General features: G+C 48.4%; 2 protein-coding genes across 2 annotated transcripts; both read left to right on the forward strand.

Moving 5' to 3' along the window:
• Positions 1-6126: 6126 nt before the first annotated feature.
• LOC142570303 (oxytocin receptor-like) lies at positions 6127-8695 on the forward strand. The gene is made up of 2 exons (XM_075678696.1): positions 6127-6934; positions 8273-8695. Exons 1-2 carry the CDS (start codon positions 6152-6154, stop codon positions 8693-8695), a joined length of 1206 nt encoding a protein of 401 aa, XP_075534811.1. The 5' UTR covers positions 6127-6151.
• Positions 8696-16333: 7638 nt separating this feature from the next.
• LOC142570304 (neprilysin-1-like) lies at positions 16334-20804 on the forward strand. Its single transcript, XM_075678697.1, has 2 exons — positions 16334-16792; positions 18963-20804. The coding sequence occupies exons 1-2, from the start codon at positions 16334-16336 to the stop codon at positions 20802-20804; spliced, it is 2301 nt and encodes a 766-aa protein (XP_075534812.1).
• The last annotated feature ends 1450 nt before the right edge of the window (positions 20805-22254 follow it).

A 22254-nucleotide genomic window follows, 5' to 3' on the forward strand; every position in this document is an offset into this window, starting at 1 on the left:
ACTCACGCCTAGAATGTAGCGAAAAACTGTGACGCCGTCCTTTTCTTTTTCTTCCTTGAAACGGCAATCACGAGCCGACACATCGCTGCGTGCAATGCCTGATGTGACGTCTCTTACAACATCTTCTATTACATTCTTTATAATGTCAGCCATTTTACTATCCACTTTAGCGACATCCTACTTACGTTTACACTTTAATAACACGCGTTCATGCCATGTCAAAACAAAGCTATTTTTTAAGAAACGTGTTTCGAAATTGCAGTTATTTTTTCTAAAGACAGCATTTCATATCACGTCTTTAAACATTGAAGTCGTTTTTTTATGAAGGCAGTTCTCATTACATTTCTTGTCTAAATTAAGGTTATTTTCTGCTAACATCATTTTTCAGTGTGTAGCGGCGCGCCTATTGCCTCCAAAGCCGGCGCAAAGGTAGAGGACCCGCGTGGTGGTAGCGCGGGAACACAACCCGCTGAGGCGCCCGACCTGGGCGGCCACGGTGTCCGCCGCTCCCGAGAAGCCGCAGCACCATGGCTGGCCAGCCTAAATAAACCGTGGCTACGGCAGCGCTACCTCTTCGCACCGCCTGCCACAACCCGGTGACCCGGACGACCGACTCATAAATGCAAAGCCAATGGTCTATCTTTATGCTCTTTTCTGGACACATTTAAATAGAATGTAATCACCCACTAACACTTTTCCTCTAAAGGAAGTTTTCAGTGGGACGGAATTCGACAATGCTCTATTTTTCTAGGACCGTTTCTAAGAAACGCGGAGGTAATGTTGTTCTCACTTTGTAAGCCGGAAATTAGCGCATGTTTTCTTTTTTTATATAGTGAAGAATAACTTAATGCACACACGTACATAAATGTAGTGCGAAAACTCTCGCCTAAAACGAACGACGGCTTGCGGTGAACATGCTGAATTTATGTTAGCATTCTAGTTGCCCTGAAATAAATCAAAGCGAACTACAGTACTTGCATGCTTTCTCACACAACTCGTACCCCCCCCCCCCCCCTGTTGCTTCAAGAGTAAGGATGGAATTTAAAGCTTTAACGTTGTGAAGAACTTAAGGACTTATCACTATTGACCATCACCAAGCTATTAGCTACGACACATATGCCATTTCGTTAAGCAAGTAAGTATTTAATGCTGTTACTGAACGTACAGCTCAGAATAACAGTCCTCGACCCGCCTCCTTTTTCTCTTCCCACGCTGCAATGAGGGTATCGTCTGGTTGTGACATTGATGGTATCCAGGAGTTACGATCGCCCAAAGGCATGTAAATTGGAAAACGCTCTTACATGGAAGAGAGGTTTTGTGATGTTCCCTGGACGTTAACCATACGACACCTTTCTAGCCCGATTTGTTGTGCAGAGTACAATAGTAGAGTTTCTAATAATATTTCTGTAGTATTTGTTTGACATACTGCCGGGGCCTACATTTGAGGCCTTAGGCAGGAATGAGCACAGAAGTAGTAGAGTGGAAGATATAAACAAACAAACGCAAGCAAAATACAACAGCATGCCATTAAACATATATATGCCCGGAAACAAAATAAGACAAATTAACTAGGCGTACGAGAAGCACAAGTGAACGGGTGATATAAATTGACCATTCCGGAAAATTTACGGTAAACGTAATGAATTTCCCAAACTCTATTTCGTAGTGATAATATTTTTATGCCATTCTTATTCTGCGAACATATTACTTGATTTGAAGAAAAAAATACACAGGGTTTGGCTGCGCCAACCACGGAATGTGGCGCGAAAGCCCTTTTTCTTAGACCAAAATAGACATTTTCTTGTGCCAAGTTAGGCATTGCTAGGCCTTTGTTTGACCGGTTGCTAATTAAATTGCTTGCAGTCGAAATGCCGTTGTTAACCTGCTTTGTTTTTGTACACATGGTACTCATATATAGTCATGCACACTGGGTTACATAATGCATACAGGGTTACTCGGTGGACACAGGAGGAGGAGGACTGCAGACTTACACAAAGACGGTTTTGTGGTTTCACGTCGTGCTGGGCAGTAGAGTAGCCTCCGCACTTGCATGAAGGCTACGCGATGGGAAATCATGCGCTCCACTATATAGCTGAGGCGGGCAGGCTTGGGCGGATATTTATAACCATTGCTCGTAGAGTAAACAGGCACTTTAGTTAGGGCAAACGAAGACTTACCCGTTATACCCGCCTTAAACGAAGATAGTTCTTCAACGTCAAAAAAGGCTGCATACATGGGGGCCATGACGCAGTCCAAGTACTTCTTGTGCCACAGTCTGTCCACACACAGAACACACAGAGCCAAACGGGTTATCGATGAAGTCCCGCTTGAAGATGGCCGTAGCAGCCGTTGCCAAAGACGTTCCTCAGCCTTTCGATGCTAGTGTGCAACCTCCGCAGCCAGTCGGGCTTGCTGCTGTTCATCGGTTTTTACAGCGCGCTTGGCATGCTTGTCCAAACTATCGTTCTCTAATCGCTTCTGTTCTTCATCGTCAGTTTCGCTGGCATGTTTCAACGCCATGAATTAATCGTCTTCTTTGTTGCTGTAGTTGTTGTTGTTGTTGTTGTTGTTGTTGTTGTTGTTGTTCTCCTGTTGTTGTTCACTTTTCACCTTGATTTCGCACATGCGCACTCGGGCATATGTGTGAAAACAAGAAGAAGCTGTGCACGCGAAACGCGCGTATGAAGAGGCTCCACACAAGAAAAGGTGAAATCCAGGTTGGTAGGCTAGTAGTGCTTTCGCACTAGAAAAGCTGCTCTTGAAGGTAGCTTTCCCTAAATGCATGCCATATTATGTGGTGCCTGGAACTAGCAGAGGTTGTCTTTCTCGTCAGTGGGCTGCCACATTTGGCCGGACTGCACAAAACTGCCGGACTGCATTTGACTGCACAAAAGGAAAAGCGCGGAGGCGCGTAGTCGTACTCGCAAGCAAAGTCGCAGTCACTCTCCGAGAAGAACTCGTTCGGGATTGTGGGTTAGAGGGTTTAACTTTGCAGTTCGTGAAAGTATAAAAAATGTAAATGTCATCATACTACCTTTTCAAAACCACACAGAACATGGTATGTCACAACGCGCGCGGCCACAGAGAGAAACTCATGAGCTCGATACGATCTGAATAACATCGGCTGCGATAGCATCTAAAATGCAACATGTTTATTCACTTGGAAAAAAGATTCTTGCGATGTAAACATTGCAGCGGTGGCGGTAGATAAGGAGTTCCAGTTCGCGGTTCTCCAGAGCAACACGAGGTCAAGGGTTCAATTCGAGGTCGCGATGGCCAAATTGCTATTTGGGCTGGATGCAAAACAACGTTCTTGTACTGAGAGTATGGTTCTGGTTGAACTCTGTAATGCCGAAGCACAGTTCTACAACAACAAAATTGGAACACATTGTTCATCTTTATATCTGGCCATGAGATTTCGTCAAAAAGAGAACAATGAAATGTTATCTTAGTTAGATTAGTATAGAGGTGATTTTTCAGTAATTGGTTTGTTGAACTATCCACATCTAAAAGTTCACTCCAGCATATCAAAAACAGAACCATGTGGTTTGCGGTAATTTTCCCGCGCATTCCGAGGCATCAAACGCAGCATAGCGTGTATCCTATACGTTGGTCGTTGCAGGGTTAAGAGCCCCAGCTTCGGTTTCCAAAATTAGACCGGAACGCTCCGCTGCGGTGCCTCATCATCATACCCTCTGCATTTCATCAGGACGTAAGCCACATAGGTCAATCGTCACGTTGGGAACAACATTAAGGTGGGAGCAGAAGCATCAACCAACTCACAGCTCTCCAAAGCATCGCCGTCGCGATGGCTCCCGGCGCGAGCCGTATACACACGTACTGACGAGCGGCAACGCTCGTGGCAACACAATGTCCCGAGGTTCTGAAGGCCATCTCGGTGCACCCGTGCCCGCTGTGATCATTGGTAACGGCACGATTTCGCCGCGCGCGCTCCTCCGATAGCCTCTCTCGCCATTTCCGCTGATGGCGATGAGATGACGGTGCGCAGCGGGCTGGAAGCCTCATCAGCACAGTTCCGTGCAGCGTGGAACCAGCAGCAGCGAAGTGAACGTTATTTATGCCGATGAGGTGAAATGATGCTACCCGAATTTACGTCAAATAGTACATTTACCAGAGTGCCTCATTTGGCCCTTCCCCCTATTCATACTCTCTCTCTCTCGCTATCTCTCTTACCTGCGGTTCTGTTCTTTTGTGTTTGTAAAATTTAATGCTCGTCGCAGCGATTCGCTTAGACGGGAAGGCAATGGCGTTCTGTAGTGGGCACGAGGACGAAACTTCGATTCGCTGCCTCTGGGATTGAAATGGAGAAGTGTTTATGTACCGAGATTCAAGTGGGAGCTACAGAGTCGCAATTATTCAGAACTAATCAAGAGACTACTTCCCTCCTTCTCCCTTACACACTCCCTCCCTCTATTACAACGTCTCTCATATTTCCTGTGTCGAACGTCATAGCCTCTCAATAAAAAAAAGAGAGATAAGTTAATGCCGTTGGTTGGCAGAAGGAGTACATCTAGTGATTAATGTGGCAAAGCACAGAGATCGAGCACTGATAATGATGCCAAGAAATTGGGACCCGTTTTCACAAGGCTGCTCTTTAGTAAGTGTTTTTTGCCAATGGCAGGGCGCCTCTGCTAATAGTATGTTCAGTGTTAGGTTTGACTGAAATGTCTTCTTACAAATAATTCTAACGGAACAGTGTTGTGTGAATACGGGCCCAGATCGCTCCGTGCAGCTGAGCAATGAGTGAATTGCACGTAAGCGAACCTCTTTGGACCTCTCTGATGCCTATTTGGGTCCCTGGGTATGGGCCAGAAGGCGTGTGCCGCTCTTCAATGAACATCTATGACCCCAGCTTGGGTAACTAGGCATGTGTCAATGAGAATTTCCCGCTCTAGGATGAAGAAAAAGATCCTTTAATTTTATTCGATGCTGGGTAGAATCGAGCCCGCGTCACAAGGGTTCATCAAGGGCAGCAACACGACGCTTTAGCAGGCTGCGGCACAAATGCACTGTGTATGTGGTGCTCTTCAATGAGCATCTCACTAACTAGGGTCACGCAGTATGTGCCACTGTGTGTGGGGCAGGCGAGGGAACAATTCTCGGCGTTTGCAGGCCCCGGCGCGCCATGCTTCTCGTCTCGGAGGCTACGCGCGGGCTTCTCAGTGGTGCCACTAGATGGCGCAGCGTGTCCAGAAAGAAGTGCGAGGGAGAAGCCCGGTTGCTGCATCACATGTTTCTCAGCGTTCGCACACACCGGCGTGCCATGCATTTCGGAGCCCACGCACAGGCTTCGCGGCGGCTCCCCTATGTGGCGCCGAGTGTTCATAGGGAAGCGCGACAGAGGAATCCCGCTGCAATACACATCTCATACATAACTCGTTTCAACGGTGGCAATACGTTGTGTTGCGATATTGATTCAATGCTAAACACATTGCCGTCGACAGTCATCGTGAGATGAGTTCTGTCAATTTGGGTTATTCAGGTCATTAGACACTCATAACTTAATAATCTGCCTTTTTAGCAGCCTGTGGTGAGAGTTACGGAAGGACAAGATTTGTTTCTTGAGGTGAGGTTCATAGCATCAACACACACGCTTTATATTCGATGGTAGACGTAAGTAAATATACTGGGTAGCGATGCTGTCACTGACAATTCATGGGTCAACATAGGAGGCATCCAATACCGTAGGAACATTTGCATCAAATGTGTGGCAGAGTTGCCAAGAGATGTCGGGTCCCATTGAGAACATATATAAACATCGTCCAGAAATTGAAACACCTTGCCATAACTTGAATTATCAATGTGAACGGCAACGTGACCAGTACGAAAGCAATCTGTCCATTTATGGCAGCCAGGACAAACGTTGCTCAGTGCAAAGGCAATGCACGAGTCTGTTCATATCACGTATTTGGGGCAAGTCAGAACTCCCAATTTTTTTATTAAAGCAAAGTTTTCTTTGGCTACTCCCCATTGTCTACATTTCAATGTGTTCACAGCGCCATATTTCAAGCTTTCCTTTTCTTTCCTGCTCTTTTCCAGAAAGTTTGTTCACCTCGTACATCGAAGCCACGTATAAAGCTGGCGAGATGGTCGGCATGAGGCTGACTACCACACAAAATAACTAAAGGCAATGCCGGATAGCAGCCCCAACGCTCCCAGCTATGCCGACACACTGGGAAATGTCTCCGTCAACCTCTCCCTGCAACTCACCGGTCGTGTCGGCGGCGGTCAAGACCAAAGCACTGTATTCGGGCCACAGTACCACGGTCAGGTGCGAATCACCATAATCCTCGTCATGATCGCCTTCTCGGTCACGGGAAACAGCGTCGTCTGCTGGCGGCTACTGCGTAACCATAGGCGTCGTCGCTACCAGAAGGCGCACGTTCTGTTCCTGAACTTGGCCGTGGCCGATCTTCTGGTCACCACGGTCACGATGACCTCGCAAACGGTATGGGAGATAATGGGTCGCTCCTGGATCGCTGGCGACGCCTTCTGCCGCGTCTTCAAGGTGCTGCAGACGTTCGCGCTCGCCTCTTCCACATACATGATCGTGGCCATCGCCCTGGACAGGCACTTCGCCATCGTGTACCCGCTAGCCAGGTGCCCCACGCCTTCTCGCCTCGCCGCAGCCGCCTGGGTCGCTTCGCTGTTGCCATCGCTGCCCAACCTGTACGTGTTCCGTCTAGTGGACGCTGGTAAGGGGACCAGCTACTGCGCGTCCCTGTTCTACGCCCACAAGACGGTCTCGCCACTTCCTCGTCAGCTGTACATGACCTCCGTGTTCTTGGCCGTATTTGTGCTCCCACTGATCCTGCTCGTTGCCTTGTACGGTCGAATCCTTGTCGAGATCTGGCAGCAGAGCTCGGCACTCAAGAACAGGCACCAGACGACCTCAGCACTCCCCAAGGCCAAGGTACGGTATTCTTTTTGCTGGCTGTTTTTCCATTTCACTTTTCTGTAGCTGTCTATCGAGTCACGCGTATAACTAAAATGCATTGTTCCTATAACCCTAAACACTTTAGTATAGTCGAGTACGTTAAGTTTGCATTAACGCGTACCATGCCCCCGACGTACGCGCACGTGTGAAAATGTGAACACGTGTGCAATGTGAAGCGAACAAACAAAGACACCAAGGACAACATTGGGGAAATTACTTCTACTTACTAATTGAATTAAAGAAATCATAAATTAATGGTAATGAAAGTGCATGAAAAAACAACTTACTGCAGTTGGGGAACGATCCCACGTCTTCGCATTACGCGTGCCAAATCAGACACGCCTGTGCACATTATTTCGTGATCCCCCTCCCGCCCTATAAGGCTACAGAAGCGGTCTGCGCACGACTACGGAGAATTTTTTCGGAAAATGCTGACCAAACGCCCGGTTGTAGATGAGCCAAATTAAATTTCCTTCTTGTTTGGAACACCTGGCTCATGTTTCCCTCACCAATGTTAGCAGCAAGGCGTAACCGCTACAAGTTACAGAGTGCTCAATATTTAATAAGCTACATATATTAAGCATGCACGAACAATAGCACTAAGCTGTAGTAAAAATAAAGAGGCGTTGATGAAAACACACAGATGCGTCCTAGCAACCATAATAAAAGCAATAACAGAAACAGTTACGTGAGTGAAATGGCCTACACATACAAACAAAGGAAATAGCGGCAGAAAAACACCAAAGTAATGCGAAAGCATCTGTGCGCGGACGTGTTCGTAGAAGGGTGACATTTGTTCCGGCAAGAATTCGCGGGCATGCTTTTTACTACAGCATTCTTAGATTTTTTCCCGCATTCCGGCTTTGGTGGGTACGGAAACCGTATATGTTACTTGTTACGTACAATGAAATTGAGAAATTATGACAGAAAAGCAGCCCTGAAAGAGAGGACAAGATAAGAAGGGGCACACTGACACTGCTCGTTCTATTCCTTTAGCGCTGGTTTTCTGTCATCATGAACCAGCTAGCCCACCAGTCGGTTCTTGCGAACTTGAGAACCCCGGTTCATGACAAGGTTCCTCTAGGCAAAACTTAGGCGGGAATCATAAACAGCGTGTATGTTACGCTTTGGGTCATTTTTCATCCTATTCCGCAACCACCCTCCCCTACTTTTTACCTTGGTCACTTAATGCTTTGTGTTAACATACTAGCTTCTATATGATTTTGCTCCGAGTGCCGTACACTCTGTTATCTGAGCAGCATCGACTCACTCTGCATCCTTGACCGGTTTTTGTTGTTCACTCTTTTTTTTCAGGTCAAGACTGTCAAGCTGACGGCAGCCATCTTCGCTGCCTTCTTGGTGACCAACGTGCCCTACGTGGTCCAGGAGCTGGCCCTCGCTTTCGCCGCTTCCAGCGTCTCCCTGGATCGAAACGTGGTGGCCCTGTTCGGCGTCATCTCGGCCTCCAACAGCGCCATAAACCCGTTCATCTTCCTCTTCTTCCAAAAGAAGAGCAGCAGCTCGAAGCGGAGGAGGCGCTTCGTGATGCCCTTCCGCAAAGACACCGTCGCTGAGGGAAAACACGGGGCAAGCTGCTCCAGCTGTCGGAACAGCGGCGGTGGTCCCGATCGCTACACCAGCTCGACGAAGAGTCAGTCGACCGTCTACACCGTGTCAACGAGAGACACAAATCAACGGTCGCCCTCCTCGGAACAGAGTGCCGATCAAAACACATAATCGGTGCTCCAGTGATGCTCGTGGAGTTAACTTTTTTGATGATGCTTTCACGAACCACCCATCGTAATCACTTGTTACTGTCGTGCATGTTCTTCTGTTCAAGATATTTATGAACAGCAAGGAGTAAAAAAAGAAACGAAAATGTAATGGCGTCCAACGATGTACCGTGACTGGCTGTGAAAACCTCTCCTGCCCCATTTCAGACTCACCTACTCAATAGCGGTGCGCGAATTGCGGTAGCCCTGAGGTATAAGATGAAAAAAAAAAGGAAACAATACTCAGAATCGAAATATGCGCACCTTCTCACACTCAGGAGCAGCTTATTCCTTGTACCTGAATTCTCACCCTTTATCAGCAGCACGTATGGCGCGCTATACTATAAGTTTCATACACAGAAGGCCACGTTGGGAAGGTCAGGGAGACATCTCGCACTGCTCGCATACGCGACCAAAACGTAGCTAGTCAGATCTGAGATCATTATAAAAATATGACGTCGGGGAATTCGACGTAACATGAAGTCTGATACCATTACGTAGCATACTATGACGTAACAACTGCATGAAATGAGCCTGCTTGTCACGGAGCGAGTGCAGTGGCACGTTTCTGCGACCAGCGACAGCTTGCGCTCGTGCTCAAAACATAGCATTTCGCATACCATAAGCACAAAGGCGCACGAATTACGCGTGCTTTGACATCACCTTACTTCCGCGAGTCGTAGTTGTAATATATTGGGTGGTTATTCCGCATAAAGCGTCGGAAGATCAATAACAACTGCACTGCCAAAATCTTGGAGCGATAGTTCTACGAGAGGACTACTTGCGTGTAGCGTATTTTTTTTTCTTCACAATTTCAGTGGTGGTGGTAGCAACATTATTGCAGCAGAAGGGGGAGGAAGGTACCGATGACTCACGCCATAAGTAGCGGCATTCAGAAGTACGCAGTACGCGAAAATTCGCCGATTCGCGCGCGGCGTCGGGATACCTAACACAGTTGCTTCTCAGTTGAAATGTCTTATTCCAAATTTTGGCTGCCAAATTGAGGGTGCGGCCCTTACACGAGTCTATACGTAGCTGCCGCGGCGTTGCCTGACCAGTATGAAACGGTGTGTAGGTATCCGTAGATTCTTACGCGCCGAAAGCGTCGATAACTTTTATGGAAGCGGTGTTACCCCAATTTTGACAACGTACACTCAAAAATTGATGGCACATGGCTTGCGTGCTGGCACATCATATTCGGCGGACGTTGGGGAATAGCTGACCGATTTTCCTATAGATGAGCTTCGCTTGTTGCCTTCAGAATGCCACGGTGCTGAGGAGCACTATGTACATATCAGACCTCAACGCGACATGATCGGACTCTCAAGCGCTAGAATGTGCAAACGCATTCTCGTCGTTTGACATGGCGTTTCGCGAGAGATTGACATGCTGCCAACGAACTGCATCAAAGCGTTGTTGGCTGCAAAAATAAATTAATAAAGGTTTATTTGTCCACACTCTAGCACTGGTCTGGTTGAATTCATTTCCTGTTTCTTTTTAATTCTCTTTTGCAAGAGAAACGCAGTTCCTGTATGTAGTTCAACAATAAGTAAGCCAAACGTTGCCACTCTATGACGTCATAAATAGTCTGTACAGGAATAATCAGATGACTCTGTGACCATTTTTTACCTTTTACTTAGTTATGCGGCCATTTCCAGCCTGCAGAATCGCTGACGATCACGTATATTATAAGGGCATGAAATATGTGCTTAAACTTGTGCACAATATGTAAAATAAACATTCCCAAAATATTCTCTCCTTTGGGGCTTCTGCATTGGGCTTTATCCACAGGAACATCTGTACGGATAATTGCGAATTCCCCTGTGTCCATGTTGGTTTTTCTGAACCAATTCGCAAAATTGCCGGTTGCATTTGAAGTTATTTTAATACAGCCAGATTTGCTGTCTATATGTAAACCGAACTTTTTAAAAAATCAGCCTTTATATAGTTAGTCTATTTCCACATTATTTGCTGAACTTTCAACTTACCCTGCCTTGCTCACTCTATTAAGTTTTCTCTCCCCTCCTCTCTTTAACCACCGGCTTCTTGGAGAATCCTGCGTAGTAGGTAAGCGCCGTGGAATCAGGAGCAAGAAAGCAAGCAATGTTACAGAAGGTGGTGATGTAAGTTATGTCTATGATGGAAGTATCGCGTGAAGGAATGGGCTTCCAGTGTGTATGCAGCACTCTCTAATCGCGGGCTCTGCCGCAAAGATATTAGTACATTTAGACAAAAAGTAGGCGCGTGCCATGGGGAGTTACGGAAGTATCATCTTTAATGGCTCATGAAACGCTGTTTTTCTAGGTCGACAGGAAGCGAATAAGTTGTAATGCAAAACTCCTGTTTTCGGAGAGTCGTCGGCCAGTTCACGGCCAGCGCGTGCGGAACCACAGCCATGCCCGCACGTCCGAATGTCTGTCTCGGTTACGGGATGTTCGGGGTTCGAAACCCACCAAAAACGGTAAGGATGGCACGCTCACGCGTACCACGACGGGTCACTCGGCTTTCTTCACGGCTGAACCACGTATGTGAGATGACACCGCCATTCGGATTCCTTGAAACCCTAAGGCACCGACAGCCTCGACCATCACGACGGCGTGCAAGTGATGAAACCTCGACCATTCCAGGCGCCAATCAAAGGACACCACACGTGAACTGAAAGGCGTCGTAGTTTCAGTGCGTTTTTCTCTTTTCCCCCGAATAAAGTTTGTTCCTCCTGTTTCTCCTCCGACTTCCCTGCGTACTTACAGCAAGGTGTGTTTTGTCCATGTTTAGAAAAGCCTACTCTGCGTTTCTCTGGTACGAGAAATGCTCAGCTGCAAAAATGTAACATATGAGCACTGTGTCGCAACCGTTACGGCTATGGGCAGCAGCATAAAGCTACTATAACATTACTTCGTGCTTTTGGCAATCCGGAATATGTACAGCAGGGCCAGTGGTGTGCTCGCATCAGTGTGTTGCATGGTCACAAAAGCGCCTTAACGCCGTTTAACTTATTGAGAAAATATTCTTGCGCTCCTATTCTTTCTATATTTCATATTTTGTTGCATATAACAAAGAAATGTCCTATCATGCGTTGATTCCACAAGTTGAGGTCATGGTCACTTTCTTTTTTTCACCAAAGTTTGGTAGAGCGGCACATACTAGTGCTGACAAAGGAGGTTGAAGGAGTGCGTGCTCGTGCTCGTGCACAAGCTCGTGCTCGTGCTTGTGCTCGTGGCATCGTTCGAAGCAGAAGCGGAGCTGAGACTGCGTGACGGACCAGAACACCGACTTCTTTCCAGTCTACACCACTCCAAGTCAAAGGCGTTTGAAGGTACGTCATTCTTTGCCCACTCTAGTCTTTGTTTTTCCTTTTTTTCTATTCGCTTACAGCGTGCTCGCTAAGCAGGCGTTCAGTTAGGTCTTCGAGCACTGCCAATGTCACACGCTGCCTTTAGTCGATCATCTAAATCTACTTCTTTCCTATACTTGCCATTGTTACTCAGTACATGTCAGGCGATTCAGCGCAAGAGCTCATGCAACGCTTTTCGCTGACGCAGCTATTACACATATATTTTATTTCCTTGTCGTTCCTTATTCTTTCGTTATGGCAAATATAGACAGCAAATCCCAGTAGCAGCGGCACAGATCACTGATTCCGACCTCGACAAATCATGGCGTAGACTGGTGGGGCCCAATCACGCCGATATAAGAGACTTGGCGACCGAGCTCCACTCGGTCTCTTGGATCGATTTGTCGCCCCGCACTGCTCAGATATGCCCGAGGCGGTGCGTCCAGCCAATGAGCATTGGCGTTTTCATCGTCTCGTAGAGTCCTAAACAGGCTCAATTCGAGCAATCAGCGACGCAGTGAAGCTCTGCCACGTCCTACTCATCGGCAGACTGACTCGGCGGTCCGTCCCGTGGGGCGAATCCAGCATAGAACGCCCCGAAAACGATCCCCCTTCACCCGACTCCATCGTCACTGTCGACGCCAGATGTCAGATTTTAGCATGCTAAATGAGCTTCATTGGTGCGTTGGCTCGAGTACAGATGCGCCACGCACCCATAGAGGCGCACCAGGAACTTGAACCTTCACGTAAAGTTAAGCGCTCTTTGCACATGTGCGCGAACGTTGTGTTCTTCAGGTCCGTTCACTGTTGCTTAAAAACGAAATCTATGCGCGGCGTGTTACATATACAAATTTTCTGATGGGCACGTGCCAACTGATTCGTGGCGCAATCTAAAGTTCAATGTGGGACGCTTTTGAAACAAACACGTAGCAAAAATAAGACGCCGACCTACCTAAGGATTGGCCCAATGCCTCACACCGATTATAATGGGGGCGGGAAAAAACCAATGATCGCTCAGAGTATACAAAATCGATCTGATGCAAGCCTAAGTCCGGTCAGGAAGGCCATACAGTAATTTGATAGAAAGACAAAAAGAATTACTTCGCATTATTAGACGAAATTCTACGGAACAATGTTTGCAGTACTTAGTACATTTGCGAGCCAGCTACTCTGAACCCGTAGTGGCTAGTACATTGTATTTATAACGAGAAATAGACTAATTTATCGAACTGTCTTCTAATACAAGTGGCGAGTATTATGTCACATGCAATTAATCCGCTAGTATCGTGTACCTTTATCTCAAATAATTACTGCGTACGCATCGTGTATCAAAGTATGCTCGTCATGGTTTCTGGCTGTCAATTGCTGTTCTATACGAAAACCTTCTCTCGGAAGGGCACGATACAACGATTCCCCTGCACCTAGTTTTAGTTGTTTTTGTTTGTTTTTTAGGTGTTTTAGCCGTGAGCTGCCAATAAATCAGAGGCCGTTCGCTACGGCGCTTTCGAGAAGCCAAATTTTGCTTCGTGACATTAAACAGCACTGATCGACCGTTCGCTCAGTCATTAAGTGCAGTTTGCCAGTGGGTTAATCACAGAAGCCAGCCAGCCAGTCAGCCAGCCGGCTAGTCAGCCAGCCAGTCAGTCAGTCTCAGTCGTTCAGTCCACAATAATCATTCGGTGTGGCAGCACTTTCCTCGCCTGCAGGAATAAATGTATGGAAAGACTTGCAAGAATCGTAACATCTGGCAGCGCGTTATAAGGGCTCAAATTCCACACCATGCGACATTACGCTAGGCGAGGTGGAGTGCAGGAATTCACAGTGCAGTGCAACCTACAGCGTTAGCACGGCATGCGCCATTATTAGCTAACTTCTTTCTCGCTCAAAGGAGAACACAAGACTGAAAGGAACGACGTGGGCACAGCGCTAACATCCAGCGTTCGGTATACCTTTCGACGCGGTACATGTATATATAGAAAACAGCTAGCAGCACACGCAGGCGCAATTGTGCTATGGTTCCTATTTTGAATACAGCAAAGATACATGTGTACCGAGGGTCAAGAGAAGTGACATATTGGCTGCAAAATTAGGAGACCAGTTCGTCTTGCCATCCCCGTCGAACCACTGTCTGCGTCTTGTTTAGAAAATCAGACGTTCGTTTGAAGGCGCCCAAACACACGTGTCCCCCAAATTGGCAATCTTCGCCGCTTCCATTATTTCACGATTTGTTTGTGTCGGATTTCTTCGTTATTCCGGTGCATTGCGTGAATATGGGATCGCACCCACAGTTCCTCGAGCAACTTTAGCGATGAGTGAGCGGTTGCATGCACTTGGAAAGGATCTAGCACGTCTGAAACATCATTTTCGTTATGTCCGATCTTTTTCAGCCTGTGTCAGGCACCTTGTATGTACGGTATTACTGCGCACTTCTGCTTCATTCGTTTCATTTCCGGCACGCCAAATTGTGCACCATCTCCGGCGCATTTGACGGTCTTAAACAAACTTTCGGTCACTGCTGTGACAACATCCTGCGGAAATCCGGATTTTTATTTTTCAGGCAATCTGCTTGTGCCAAGAAACTGTTGCAACACTCGTGAAAACATGAACGGCGAAGCGCGTTCATTATGGTTAATTTTGTGATGCCCCTTTTTACCAACCTGCAGCGGCTCGATGAAAATGACAGCAGCGGCTTGTTGGCCCTTGGTTCCTACAACCAGCCCACATGGTCTTCCTCGAAAAACATTCTTATGTCAGGGAATTGCAAACTCTTGTCATTTGGCAGTTCGTGTGTGACGGTCAGCGGTTGTTGGTGAAAACTTGGTGAAAAGATCTAGCACGTCTGAAGCATCCTGACGAAGCCTGGCTGAAGTTGGTTTGTTTTCTCTTAACTCCCAACACACGTTCATCTTCACTGTACTTAAAATACAAAACTAGTACGAAGTTGCACCAACTTTTTTTAAAGATTGCGTATGGCAGATAGCACAATTTGTAACCCTCGATATAAAATACTCCATTAGGCGGTCATTACTCCTACGAAAAATCGAAATGTTCAATTTAATAATTAACTATTTACGCCACTTATCCCAATCTACGAATCATAGCCGCCGAGTTCGCACGGCGTATCCGCTTGGAATGAATTCTCTGGAAGCACCAGTTCGGATATATTAATTTTCAACGTGTCCATCGAAAGGCATAGGTGTTTCAGTTACTTTTGTGCTTCAGTGCATAAACAGCGGTTTCTTAAAAAAAATTTACTGGAACGCCAATGCATTTCGTCGGACATCTTGAAAATTGTCATCTCGGAACTGGTGCTGTCCAGAGAATTCGTCTCAAGTGGATACGCCGCACGAACTCAGCGGCTCTAATTCGTAGATTGAAATATGTGGCGTAAAGTAATTAAATAAAAAGTTAATTAGCGCAATTATGTTAATTACTCAACTAAACATTTTGATTTCTCGTAGAAGTAATGGCCGCCTCATCGATCAATTTAGACCAAGGGTTAGAATTGTGCTATCTGCCATAGGTAATCTTGAAAAAATTTGGTGCAGCCAAAAAAAGAACAGCACCCTGTGTGCCCGTAGCGCTTTTGCATAAAATTTTTGCACAACAGTACCCGTAGGTGACACTTTCCTTCATGACTCCTGTTTTCGCAGCACTACCATGGCCGGTCGGAAAGACAACAGTGGCCCGTCGGAACCGATCGACCTGAAGGGTTCGTTCGTTCCTTCGCCGACGGCGAGCAAGAGGAACTCCCTAAGCGGCTCTGCTGCCGCAGTGAGGACCAATAGGCCGGAGACAGCCACTCTGCGCAGCATCGCCGAGGACAGGCCACCCCTGGAATCTCGGCGGCCGTCGTCGGCGATTGCGCCGATTGAACTGCCGCCTCCGAGCGATGGTGGCCGGTCCGCGCTTACGGCGAGCCAGGATCGGCCCGCTCTGGCAGGGCGGCTCTTAGGACAGAAAGACGATGAAGCACCGTTGGCCACTTCAAAGACTGCCAATAACCTGGCGGCTGAACTACCGGTATTTCACGAGGCTACGCCGCCGGAACGCGAGAAGGGCATTCCACGGTCATCGAAAAGCAGCAAAGGCACACAAGGCTTTACAAAGGGCGCAACGGGGTCCGTAAAGAGTAGCAAGGACACACCAGGATCTGTAAAGAGCAAGGCCTCGCCAGGGTCCGTAAAGAGCAAGGCCTCGCCAGGGTCCGTAAAGGGCAGCAAGGACGCACCAGGGTCCGTAAAGGGGAGCAAGGGCGTATTAGATTCCATGAAGGGCACGAAGGGCAGTAACTACGAACCAGACTCCAGAATGGGCAGTAAGAGAACAGGGCAGTCATCTAAAAGCGAGAAGGGCACGACGCGCTCGAGTGGTAAGGAGAGTCTCACGGTAGCCGAAGAGAATAAGGTCGCGATTTTGGAAGCTATCGAAGAGGCCTTATTCTCTGCAGCCGAGCCGGAGCCACGACCGACATCGCTTCCACCCGCCCCACCCGATCGGACCAACCTGGTCGCCATCGCAGTGGTGGTGTTCGTGGTGGTCGTCGGGCTGCTAGTCGTCATGATGCTCCTGCCAGGCTCGAAGAAACGTACGGGCAAAGTCACGACGGCGACTTGTCAGTCGGAGCACTGTGAGCACATCGGCAAGCTGCTGCTCGACAGCGTCTCGCCGGACGTGGACCCATGCGACAACTTCTACCAGCACGTGTGCGGAGGATGGAAGTACGCGGTAAGCGAAACGGGGTGCCGCGGTTCTCCAAATGGTTCGACCAGCCGGGTCGCGCGGAACAAAACTCGCGTTATGAAGAACAAAAATCGCAGATCTATGTAAACTTGGGTACCCGATACACGAAAGGCTACGAAGCTGTATAAGCGACTCTTACACCCGCTGGTAGGGCTATCTATCAGGGTCCGTTGGCTGGCTGTTCTCATTGATGATTCCTTTGTGATGTTTTCGTCATATGGCCACTTCGAGGCTCCCCACTGGGCTCCCACGAAAGCAGCACTTAGGGACAGCGCTGTAAGCCATTCACCGCAGCCCTACAAACTACTAGCAGACCTTCGACCCAGAGTCGGTAAAACGCGACGCGGGAGAAAACCCAAACTACGGATTATTGACTAAAGAAAAACTGCGCATAGAAGTTGTCTATTCGAGTGAGGAAATACGAGAAATCACCTTAATTTGATAATTGACTAATAAACTTCAAAGCGGAAATTTGGAACTCCGACCCATATTGCATTGCTGGCTATCCTTAGGTTGATCGCCGACCTTCCACGACGCACTTCATCGATGGCTTTCGCTGCGTTAATGTCATTGCAGAATCTTCCATCCTTAAAAGCTTCGCTGTGAAACTTTTTGTCCAATAGTTATGCCACTTTTTTTTTCAGGAAGGTTCGTTCATTTTATGTAATCTAAAATCATACTTTTATTGCTCTGAAAAACAAAATTGAAATCATTTGTGCGTACTTCTCCTACGTGTCCGCGGAAAATTGACTTTATTTCGAGAAAGAGGATGCACCGAGATGCCCGAAAATAATGTACAGACAGTTTGGCTGCACCCACCACGAAATATCGTACGAATACCCCTTTTTCTTGGGTCAAATTCGACATTTTCTTGTACCTTAGGCATTGCTAGGCCGTTGTTGGACCGGTTGCTAATTAGGTCCTTTGCAGTCGCGATGTCATCGTTAACCTGGATTTTTTTTTTCACACATTGTACGCATATATAGTCACGCACACTAAGTTGCATAATGCATACTGGGTTACTCGGTGGGACACAGGAAGAGGAGGATTGCAGACTTGCGCAAAGACCGTTTTGTTGTTTCACGCCGTGCTGCGCAGTGCTGTAGAGCAGCCTTCGCATTTGCATGAAGGCTATGCGACGGGAAATCCATGCACTCTGCAATAGAGTTGAATGCAGGGAGGTGGGCAGGCTTGGGCATATATTGTAGAAGGATCGACATTTGGGCGAGTTGGTACTGGTTGAACATCTTGAGGGGGAAGCGCGAAAAGACGATGACAGAAGGGCTATGACAGAGAGCTACGCCCTCTGCCTTCTGCCATCGTCTTTTCGCGCTGCCCCCTCAAGATGTTTGGGTGTATATATATAACCATTGCTCACAGAATATAAACGCGCTTTTAGTTTGCGCGAGCGAGGACTTACACGTTCTACATGCCTTAAGCGAAGAGAATTCTTCAACGTCTGGAAAGACCAAAGCCGAGGTCGCGTACATGGGGGCCGCGACGCAGTCTAAGTCCTCCTTGTGCCACAGTCTGCCACGCACAGAACACGCAAAACCAAACGGGTTGTCGATGAAGCCCCACTTGAAGATGGCCGTCGCAGCCATTGCCAAAGACAGACGTTCCTTGGCAATGCGAAGCTGGTATGCAACGTCCGCAGCCAGTAGGGCTTGTCGTTGTTCATCCGCTTCAGCAGCGCGCATGGCAGGCTTCTGCAATCTGTCGTTCTCCAATCCATTCTGTCGTCCTTCGGCAATTGGCACGTTTCAACGTCATCGTCTTTTTTAAATGCCGCAGTCGCAATCCCTCGGCCAGATCTTCGTCGGTCGACTCGCGCTGCCTCGGTCGCCGAGCTCTTTGTTGTTCGTTGCACTTGGCGCGATGAATCTCTTATTGAGACATTTAAACACAGATAGAGGTGAAATCCAGGTCGGTAGGCTAGTAGTGCTCTCGCGCTAAAGAATGGCCCGACATGCTCAGTGCCGAACTACAAACCTCGTGGCGCCCTGTTTCCCTGCTTTGGTGCTGCGCGCTGCTAAATGTTTCTCCTTTGTTTTGCAAACTCGTGAAAGAAGTAAAATGAACTGCCCGAATCAGTAAACCTATTGTGCGACACAGTTCTCCAAAAGAACGCGAACAACGATCTCTGTACTTGCAGGGGAGCCAAGGTGACGTGCTCTTCCAAAAGCTTATCGACGAGATCACCGACCTGATCCGGACCATGAACGTGCCACCGGCGGGACAGCTCTCGTTTCAAAAGGCCGCGCTAGCCTACCAGGCGTGCGAGGACATCGTCACCAAGAACAACACCAACCTCACCACCCTCGTGCGCATCCTCAAGGAGGCCGGCCTGTACTCGCCCCCCGGCTGGACGGGGCCCGTGGACGCCCTGAACGCGACCTTCTTCCTGCACTTCAGGTGGCGCATCGCCGCTCCAATAAAGTTCACGTACGTTCGCCCCGCGCCCCGGGGCATCACTCTGCGGATGGCACCCAGCGACTACCTGAAGTCCTATGCCCGTAGGAGACAGGAACCTGGGTTCTACAATGGGCTCAAAAACGACTACGAGGTGTTCCAAACAACGTTCGAGCCAAACATGCTTCCCAATCTGACGTACCACGCCTGGCAGACGATCGACCAGAACGTCATGGCGGGTTTGGCGGAAATACTTAAAAAACTGAACTCGGTGAACGAATTTGCCGGTTGGAACGAGACTACCATCCAGGACGCGATTCACGGCGTCTCACGGCAACAGTGGACGAGCATTCTCAACACGTACTTGAAACGCAGCGATGCGCTTAGGTTTTATGTGGACTCCGTGTTCCTATTTAAGAAATTTATGGAGCTGCCGAATCAAATAGGCGCCACGGAGGCTCAAGCCTATTTTAGGTGGTACATAGCTGAAATGCTGACGAGGAGAGTGTACGCGCCCTGGATATTTAGAGAGTTCCCAACGTACCAAGATGCGCTCAAGTACCATAGCCACTTCTGCTTCGTCATCGTACAGCAAACGGCCGGATACGCCCTTTTTGCGTCTTACGTCTCGAAGACGTTCACCGCAGACGTGAAAAACGACATTAGGCAACTCGCGAAAATTATCCGCGGAGCCTACGACCACGTGTTCGCCCGCAGCCTCGGCATGCACACGAACGTCGACATGTTACCTTCCTACACCAAAGGTACCGGACGCCTGTTCGACCTTCTGTCGCTTTCAGGTGAGAACTATCTCGAGGAGAGCTACGCCCTCTACGACGACATGACCTGGGATCCGCTCGAGAATTGGAAGCGGCTCATGGTCGGTCGGAGCAAGTCCCTCTGGACTCGCGTGTCGATGGGAATGGCCCGCGCACTTCCGTCGGACCTACTGTACTACGAGATCGACGGTGTATCCAACGACATCATTCTCCGGCCAGACGTGGCCGTCTTGCCGGGCTACGACAGCGACGCGCCGCTGCTGCTCAAACTCGCCAGCCTGGGCTCACTCATGGCGTCTGCCATGGCCAAGGTGCTGTACGGTACGCTGGAAACAACGGCGCGTTGGCACGCCTCCGCCGATTGCATCTTCAGCATGCAGCAGCGCACAAATGCCACGGAGTCGGGCGGCAAGATTGTCATTCTGGAGCGGGTAATCGCCCTGGCGGTCACCCTCCTTGCGGCCGTTACGGGGCCGAAAATCGACCAACCGTTGACTGTCCCCGGCGTTCCCAACCTTTCCGACATGCAGCTCCTGTTCACCGTTTGGTGCTACCAGCAGTGCGGCGAGAGAGAAGGCGAGCGCCTGTGCAACGAACCTCTCAAAGAAGTGGGCCTGTTTGCGCACGCTTTTCAGTGCGAAGCTAATACGACGATGAAGAGAGAACACGCCTGCACGGTGGCGTGGTTTAAACCGCTGACCCAAGACAGCACTACGCCGAAAGCAGCCGCGGAGCCAGATGCGAACGTGCAAACCGAACACAGCAAGGAGTCGGGAGTTGCCACGCAGCAGGGAGATACCATGTAACCGACGCAAGACAATTGCAGCGCCAGCTTATTTTTGTGCGCGACATAACTAATCCACGTCGATTTCTCCCCTTTTTGTACAGCATTTCGCCCTATAATTAATAGAAATAGAAAAGTTTCATTTTTGCTTTTGTTGCAGTCCACGTGCCACGTGCCCACGTGCCACGTTTTACAGAATGTTTCTCGCGGCTAGAAGTACTTTACGTATACAGTTAGCGCAGTCGCGTTCTGCAGCGCCTGGAAAGACGAAATCGTGGCATACGTGGGTGTGTACGTGTAACGAACAACTCCCATTTTAGAACGTTAATGAACCAAAGCTCAGCTCGCAGGGTATACGGATTTGCGAATTTTGTGGATGCGTCGCTGTAATAAAAGTGCGACAATTTAAACGGCAATTGAAATATGTGTGTTTTGACTTCAGTTTACGTGTCGATGAGTCCGCAACGCGGAGGGAGGCTGGTGAATGAATGAATGAATGAATGAATGAATGAATGAATGAATGAATGAATGAATGAATGAATTTTGGAGACGTACAAAGCCACAATTTATGAGGCACGCCATAGTGGGGAACTCCGGGTTAATTTTCCCCACCAAATCTTTAACGTGCCCGCAATGCACAGGACACGGGCGCTTTTCTTTTTTATTTTTGCATTTCGCCCCGATTGAAATGAGACCGTCGCCACCGGGAGTTGATCCCACGACCTGTGCTTAGCAGCGCAACAACACAGCCTCTAAGCTTGCTTGCTAAGCCACGGCGGCGTGTGAAAGCTGGGGAAAACTTGGGCATCCCCTAGACGTTATCGTTTCCCGTTCTAAGTTCGATTAGCGATTATTGTAGGAAGCCGGTTTTCTTCAGACAAAAAGCATTATCTTACAATTTTCTGACTAATGTAGTAATTTAAAGGGAAGCTGAAAGGTTTTCCAGAAAAAATGATTGAACATCTGTACATAATGGTTTTCAACCCTCCGAATTCGAATATCGTATCGAAATCGAGCGAAATAAAGCGCAAATATATTTTATTTCGACGAAAAGTGCAGCAGCGGACACGCCCAGCTCGCGCGTCTCGTTTCCGCCTGTGATTGGTCGGTGCCCCTCGTGACGTCAACTCTAGTAACCGACCGCTGCCGCTACACATGAAGCGCGGTGCCAGGTAGTTTGGTGCTGTTTTTCTGAGACTGTAATGGAAAATTTAGAGAGACTGCGTTTTTCTGAGGAGTTCGACGTTACTCCCTACATGTACGAGCCGATTGCGAAGAGCCGGCCTCTCGAAGAAGCAAACGATGCTGGTGCGAGCAGTGCTTTCGACGCGAACGAAAGCAAAGTCTTGGGATCTCCTCGTGATGGAAATGCTCTTTGGTGAGTATGTTTTTTGCAAAGCGATCTAGTGATCTAATGAGCTCGTTTCCGGTCAAACAACTGTAGTGTTGTGTTCCTGCATGCCTCCTCGTGG

Source organism: Dermacentor variabilis, chromosome 2, assembly GCF_050947875.1.
Source record: "Dermacentor variabilis isolate Ectoservices chromosome 2, ASM5094787v1, whole genome shotgun sequence".
Lineage (NCBI taxonomy): Eukaryota > Metazoa > Arthropoda > Arachnida > Ixodida > Ixodidae > Dermacentor > Dermacentor variabilis.